This window comes from Camelus bactrianus, chromosome 6 (genome assembly GCF_048773025.1).
Source record: "Camelus bactrianus isolate YW-2024 breed Bactrian camel chromosome 6, ASM4877302v1, whole genome shotgun sequence".
Classification (NCBI taxonomy): domain Eukaryota; kingdom Metazoa; phylum Chordata; class Mammalia; order Artiodactyla; family Camelidae; genus Camelus; species Camelus bactrianus.
In genome coordinates this window covers 2,490,193-2,496,590 of record NC_133544.1, presented here as the reverse complement: position 1 = coordinate 2,496,590, position 6,398 = coordinate 2,490,193, and the positions used below count along the sequence as shown (strand labels likewise).

Genomic DNA, 6,398 nt, shown 5'->3' with positions numbered 1-6,398 from the left:
TAGAAAGCTGTTAGATAGTAAATGATGGATGCATAGGTGGTGGATGGATGGATGGTGAATCAGTATTGGACTAATGGGTAATTTTATGGTGTATTGATGCTTGGTAAATGGGGAGTGTGGGTGGTGAATGGATGGCTGCGTGATGGATGGATGGTGGTTGAATGATGGAGACTGAATGGATGGTAATTAGATGGTGGAAGTTAGGTGGTGGATTGTGGATGGGGCAGGTGTTGGTTTATTGATGGTGGATGGATGGTGGACGGCTGACGTTGGGTGGTGGTTGGACGGTGATTCAATGGTGGGAGAGCCATGAAAGGAAGATGCATGCTAGATGGTGGTGACTGGGTACCTGGACGCTGAATGGTGGGTTGTGGATGTTGGGTGGATGGTCTTAGATGTTGGATAACTGATGGTGGATGTTAGATGCTGGATGGTGGAAGGATGGGCAGTTGTGCGGGTCAGAGGTTATTCACCTTGGCCTCAGGTGTAGACACCAGGCTGAATGAGACTGTCCCAAGGCTCTTTTGTTCCTTTTTGGGAATGGAATCGGGGTTGAAGACTAAAGAGGAGCATTGTGGTGTCACCACCCCCTCACGCGCATTGGCCCTCACACTTGGGTGTTGTCCTTGTCCTCTTCAATGATCCCTCAGGTGGAGGGTGTCCTCTTTCTATGTATCTGCCCCCCTGAATTCCTAAACCTCAAACTTGAGGCTGGGTCTCAAGTGACCAGGATCACATTCTGGGAGAAGTGGTTTTGTCAAAGGGTGGATGAGGCCGGGGTGCTTGCGACCTGGGAAGGAGAGCTGCGAGGCGGGGAGCCGAGAGGCGCGAGTGTGAATGAGGCGCAGGGCGAGGGAGCGCCTGTGGGCGGAGAGCCCGGGGGAGGAAGGAAGGGAGCGAGCCGGGGAGGGCGCACCAGGGCGAGCAGCCCCGCGCCGAGCGTGGCAGCCCTGGCGGGAGCACCCAGCGCGGGCCGGTGACTGCGAGTGAGGCACAGCGGGCGCCCCCTGCCAGCCGCGTCCCGACCTGCGCCCCAGGGTGAGCCCGGGCGCCCGGCGCGGCGCGGCGCGGGCAGGACAGGAGGAAGGGGCGCGTGGGGGCGGGGCTTGAGTCGGAGCTCCCAGGAGAAGGGGAGGGAGTGGGGACCAAGGTCAGCCCTTGGCCGCTGGGCGCCGCCGGGCTTTGGGAAGAGCAGTGCCTCTGGGGGCTGCCCACAGCGACACCTGGCCCTGCACACCTGGGAAGCGGCGAAGGTGCGCGTGGCGGGGCCTGGGATGTGCGAGCGCGCCGCTTGGCCCTGGACCCTCGCTCAGAGCTCCTGGGAGGCCTCAGGCTCTCGCTTTCTGACCTCCTGCCCGTCCCCTTGGCTCTGTCCTCTGTCTCTATCACCACTCCTCTCGCCTCTGTCCTCTCTGCATCTTTCTCCACTTCGGTCATCTCTGCCGTGTCTCTGTGGCCAGCAGGTTTTTCCTGGCTTTTTCTCTCCTCTGTCTGGATGTAGGTCTGCTCTGCTGGCTTCTATCCTGGCCGCCCTGGGCTCTAGCCGAGGTTCCGGGGTCCCAGGGTGGGATCCCATGAAGGGTTCCTATGGGAGAGACTGACCTGGGAGCAACAGGCCTAGGAGGAGGGGCTTTCAGCTGCTCTGGGATTGGGTGGAGGCCTGGGTGGATACAACCCGGCTGCCCACTGCCCTGGGATGCCCACTGCCGTGCGTGGCCCCCTCCCAGCCTTCTCTGGGTCCCAGTGGGACTTGAGCTGACCTGAGCTGTTGAGAGCTGTTCTCTGGTGAAAGAAACCTCATTTCCCAGGGCAGCCTCCCCCTTTACCAGGTGTGCACAGGACCCCCTTCTCCACAACCAGCAGGGCGTCATAAGCATTCCATCCTGCTGGTCAGTGCTGTCCCCCTGCCAGTCCCCTCCCAGCCCCTTGCCCGTGGCCTCCTGCTGCCTCCTACCAGTGCCCAAGTTAGGTGTCTGCCTGCCAGACCCCACCGCTGTTTCTGCCTCTGCCTCGTGCAGGTGGAGAGTCTGAGGCTGGTGTCAGGGCCGCTCTTCCCAGAGCCCTTGCTGTGTGGTCTCTGGTGGGGCTCCCTCGCCCTTGAGCCCGGCCTGAGCAGGCGTGGCCAAATGCACGAGGGAGGTCAGTTTCCCTTCTGCTATAGGTGTGGAGGGTCTGGCCGTGGGTGTGTGTGCAGTGTCTGTTCTCAGGGAGGAACTGTGTACCTCTGCCTCTGGCCGACTGGAAGTCAGTCAGTCGGCGCTGCTCCCAGCCCCCTGTCTCAGAAACCCACTTGGGTTCCCCAGCACTCTGCACCCTCCCCTTGCTGCTCCCTGCCTCAGAAGCTGTCCCCTCCCTGCTGGCCTGGCTGCTCCCTGCCATCCCTCAGGCCTCCTCTCTGAAGCCTCCATGGGTCTTCAGGCCGGGCCAGCCTCTCCTCCTCCTGCTGCTGCCCCTCTGCAGCCTGGGCACCCCACGAGGTGCCTGTCCAGCGCCCCCTCTGATGGGCTCAGGCAGGGAGCAGGGGCAAAAGAGGTCCAGCTAGCGTGGTCGGCCTGGGCCTGGGCCTGGGGTGCAGTGGCCGTGGGCTGGAGTCAGCTGAGCTTCCGGGAGAAGGATGGGACCCAGCATCTGGCCCGTAGCAGATGCCTCATCTCTGCTCCTTCCTGCAGCGCGACAGTGGCGGCTGCATGAGTGGCCCTCAGCCTGCCATGCCAGAGCAGAGCCCAGCCGAGGAAGCTGGAGGCCCAACAGGAAAAGTATGTAGTTGGGGCCCTGGGGTCCGTGGAGTCAGCCTCAAGCCCTGGCCTGTGACTTGGCCCATGCCTCAGTTTACAGATCTGGGTGGGGGTGGTGGCTCCACTGCAGAAGCCTGAGGCACGAAGCAGTGGAAAGCCCAGCTCCCTGGCTTACTTGGCGCCCTTCCAGGCCCTGGGAACCCCAGAGCTTGCGCCCCAAAGCGGTCTGCCCTCTTTTGGGTAAGGCAATGCCAGGTTTCCCTGCCCTCAGCTCTGCTTTTTGAAAAGTGAGGTCCCTACACAAGGGGTGCAGTCCTGATATGCTGAGCTCTGGAGCTGGGCTCTTCTCATGGTTGGAGGCAGCGGGGCCAGACAGGGGACAAGTTTAGAGTCACTCAAGGACCAGTCTGGAGCCCAGGGTTGCAGACACAGCCTTCCTAGCAGGGCGGATGGGGACGGTGAACCACAGGCCTTGGAACTCCAAGATCTACTGGCCTGGATCTCACTCTCTAGTGGCACACTCTGGGCAGAGGAGCGCCGCTGGCTTCTGGAGGAGGGCAGAAAGGAGGATGGCAGGGTGGGGGAGGGAGGGGTTCCAAGAAGGGGAAGGAGCCCCTGAACCAGCAAGGCCAGCAGGGGGCCTCAGGAAGGTCCAGTCATTGGGACATGCCAGGGTCCCTGCTCCGTTGTCACTGATTCCACAGACATCCCAGCCTGGTGACACCTGTTTTCACACTTATGGGTCACCAGTGGTGCTTTGTTAAAATGTTGATTCCTGGGCCCCCACCCAGATACTGCATTTATGCACATGTCCAGAGGGTTCTGCCTCCGGGGTTCAAGGGCCAATTAGCAAAGTCTTGCCAGATGTACACCTTCCCTTCCTCGAGGCACATTTGGGGGGAAGGCAGACATGCACCAAGCAACTATCCTTCTAGGTAAAAGAGATGGGGCTGGGGAGCACCAGGAAGGGAACCAGCCAGAGCGAAGGCACGGAGGCGGGATGGTGCAGGGGTCAGGGCTGCTGTGGCATGGGGCCAGAGGTCTGTATGGTAGCACTGGCAGCTCAGGCCTCATCTTTGGGAGGCCTTGAATGGGAGGCAGAAGTACTGAGGGCACCAGCAGGGCTTGGGGAGGCGGCCCCCACGTGGCTCTTATGGGCACTGAACAATGAGCCAGAGCAAGCTGCCCAGGTTGCCTTGGCAACAGCTTCCCAGCACCTCCAAGGGCCCAGTAGGAAAGACCCCAGAAAGGGGCTGTGTGGGTACGGGAGGCAGCTGGGAATGCACAGAAGCCCTGAGCTCACTCACTCTGTGACCTTGGCCTTTCCAGCCTCATGCTCCTGTCTGTGAAATGGGTCCTATGTTGCCCCAGCTGCAACCGTAGGTGTGGAGTTTCCCAGCTGGTGGGATAAGAGAGGAGCTGGGACCCCTTGGGGGATGTATACACACACACACACACACACACACACGCTCATCTGCTCACCCTGGCCCTGGAGACTGGGCAGGATAGGCCCCAGACTCTCCCAGTAGACGGGGTGCAGGATAGGCGTGGGAGGGAGTCGGGAGCCCAGGCCTGGCGCTGCCCTGACCGCTGTCCACCCTCCCTGCAGGCTATGATGGGTGCCTGGGAGAAGGGCCCTCGGCTGGGCCAGCGGCTGCCTTCAATCGTGGTAGAGCCCAGTGAGGTGGGTGCCATGGAGAGTGGGGAGCTGCGCTGGCCCCCGGAGGGCACCCAGAGGGGGTCCATCCAGAGCCAGGCTGCTGCTGGTGAGTGAGGGTCTACCTGCAGGGGTCCCGAGAGAGGAGTCAGAAGCAGGGTCCTCCACCCCACCAGTCTGCTCACTCCTCACCAGTGTGCCAGCCCTCTGAGCTACTGCTTGGCCTGACCCTCTCCGTGTTGCCTGTCACCATCCCCCCTCCCACCTGCACATGGTCCCGGTCCCATCATCCCCTGTTGTGGCCCCAGGCTTGGCATACAGTATGCATTTGTTCCCACCACCACTTTCCAGCCCCACCTCCCCTCTCCTCTCCCTTGCTACGGAAACGACAGGCCAGTCAAGAAACAAGCACCACTCGAAGGGTTGGAGCACTCAGATGTATTACGCCGGCGGGCTCAGAGGGGCTTCTGCTCCAAAGCTCTGAGCACCTTCAAGATGTGCACATGAGGTTTTATAGGGTAAAGTACAAGCTTGGGGTATTTGGCCAATAGGCATGGAACAGCTTTAGCAGCATTATCATCACAAAAGTGGAGGCAGGGAGGCAGCAAACCAACATTCCAAAGCCAGATATGTATCTTTGAAAATCCAGCTGGCTAGCAAAAAACATAAACAGCAAACCAACACTAATTAACTTAGATTTACAAGTTAGTCCAGCAGAACTCAGATCAGTATTCCAATACTTAGATTTGTGAGTTACCTTGTTAGACCAGCCCAGCTTTTCCTTCACACCCTGAGTATCCATGCCCTTTGGAGCAAGTGCGCCTTGTCCACTAGGGCCTGGAAGGGGTGAGGGTGTGGGTGTTGAGCAGCCCAGGCACCCACAAGATGGGGAGACGGGCCAGCCTGGTGGCAGGCTGCTGTCCTGGCCTAGGTGCCCTGGTTAAAGGCGGGGGGGGGGGGGAGCGGCTGCGGACAGAGCCAGGAAAGCTTCTGGGTGGAGGACGTGTGGGTAGGAGAGGGGTCAGCCAGCAGCCAGGGCTGAGGCACAGGAGAAACAGCAGGCTGGGCAATGGGGGCCTCTGTGGGGGGGGGGGGGTGCGTGGGGGTGTGTGAGCTGGGCCCTGGGCAGCTTTGTGCTCTGAAGACCCCACGGGAGTCTGTCCCCCCTGGGGGGGAAGTGAATCTGGCCCCAGCTGGAGCTGCTTAGCAGCTGCCTGCCCCTTCTCTTCCTCAGATGTTGGCTCCGCACCCCTGCCCGGATCCCCTCCACTGCCCCTGCCCCTCAGCCCATATGGGTCAGCCCTCCCTGCAGTGAGGGCCCAGAAGTAACCCCCTCCCCTCCCCAGAGTCCCTTCAACCTTTGTCAGGTTCTGTCCAGGACCCAGATCAGCCCTTGGGTAACCACTGAGATCTGGATGCTGGGAGATCCCGGTCACTCAGAAGCTTCCGCACTCCTGTCCTGTCAGCTACTCCCCTCCTCTGGTAGGTGTGCCAGAGAGGGTGCCGCATCCTCCTTCCCTCCCTTGCCTGGAACCTCGCACCCAGCACCTCCTCCTTCAGCCAGGCGGGAGCCCATGGCTGGCCTCCCGAGGCCGCAGCCCACCCCCTCCGGCTTCCTTGCACACCTCTCCAAAGTGCAGCCCCGCTGACATGGAGGCCTCTGTGTTTCTGCAGCCTCTTCACGGAGCCTGCCAGGAGCACCGGGGGAGGCTCCGGGTGACGCCGGCCCCGAGGACCAGACCTCTTGCCTCCAGTGACAGGAGGAGGACGTGGCCAGGTTCTGCTCTCCCTGGGCCCTGCAGGCCTTGCCCCGTCTCCAGCAACTGAAAGCGCCCGACAGAGAGAGCCCAAGTGGCCAGGCTGATGCTTCGAGAGGGCTGGGCCTGTCACGGTTTGTGGAGCCGAGCCACCACCTCTTGCCTCGCCAGGTCTGGCCAGCACCACGGCCCCTGCCTGCCCCCATCCATGGCCCAGGGTCTGGATCACGACCCTCCTTGTTCTCTGGT

The 6,398-nt window shown here is 61.3% G+C and overlaps 1 protein-coding gene across 2 annotated transcripts; it reads left to right on the top strand.

Moving 5' to 3' along the window:
* Positions 1–888: 888 nt before the first annotated feature.
* LBHD2 (LBH domain containing 2) lies at positions 889–6,398 on the top strand. 2 transcript variants are annotated; one of them, XM_074364782.1, is made up of 4 exons: positions 889–1,038; positions 2,670–2,756; positions 4,345–4,501; positions 6,067–6,398. In XM_074364782.1, exons 2-4 carry the CDS (start codon positions 2,688–2,690, stop codon positions 6,147–6,149), a joined length of 309 nt encoding a protein of 102 aa, XP_074220883.1. In that variant the 5' UTR covers positions 889–1,038; positions 2,670–2,687; the 3' UTR covers positions 6,150–6,398. The 2 variants fall into 2 exon arrangements, with proteins under 2 accessions (XP_074220883.1, XP_074220884.1); XM_074364783.1 differs by lacking the exon at positions 889–1,038 and adding an exon at positions 1,133–1,253.

Excerpts from the sequence above, each read along its gene's own strand:
- LBHD2 (XM_074364782.1), top strand. The coding sequence starts at position 2,688 with ATGAGTGGCCCTCAGCCTGCCATGCCAGAGCAGAGCCCAGCCGAGGAA. Across the intron at positions 2,757-4,344 it reads CTGGAGGCCCAACAGGAAAA|GCTATGATGGGTGCCTGGGA; the intron begins GTATGTAGTTGG and ends CCCTCCCTGCAG. Across the intron at positions 4,502-6,066 it reads CCAGAGCCAGGCTGCTGCTG|CCTCTTCACGGAGCCTGCCA; the intron begins GTGAGTGAGGGT and ends GTGTTTCTGCAG.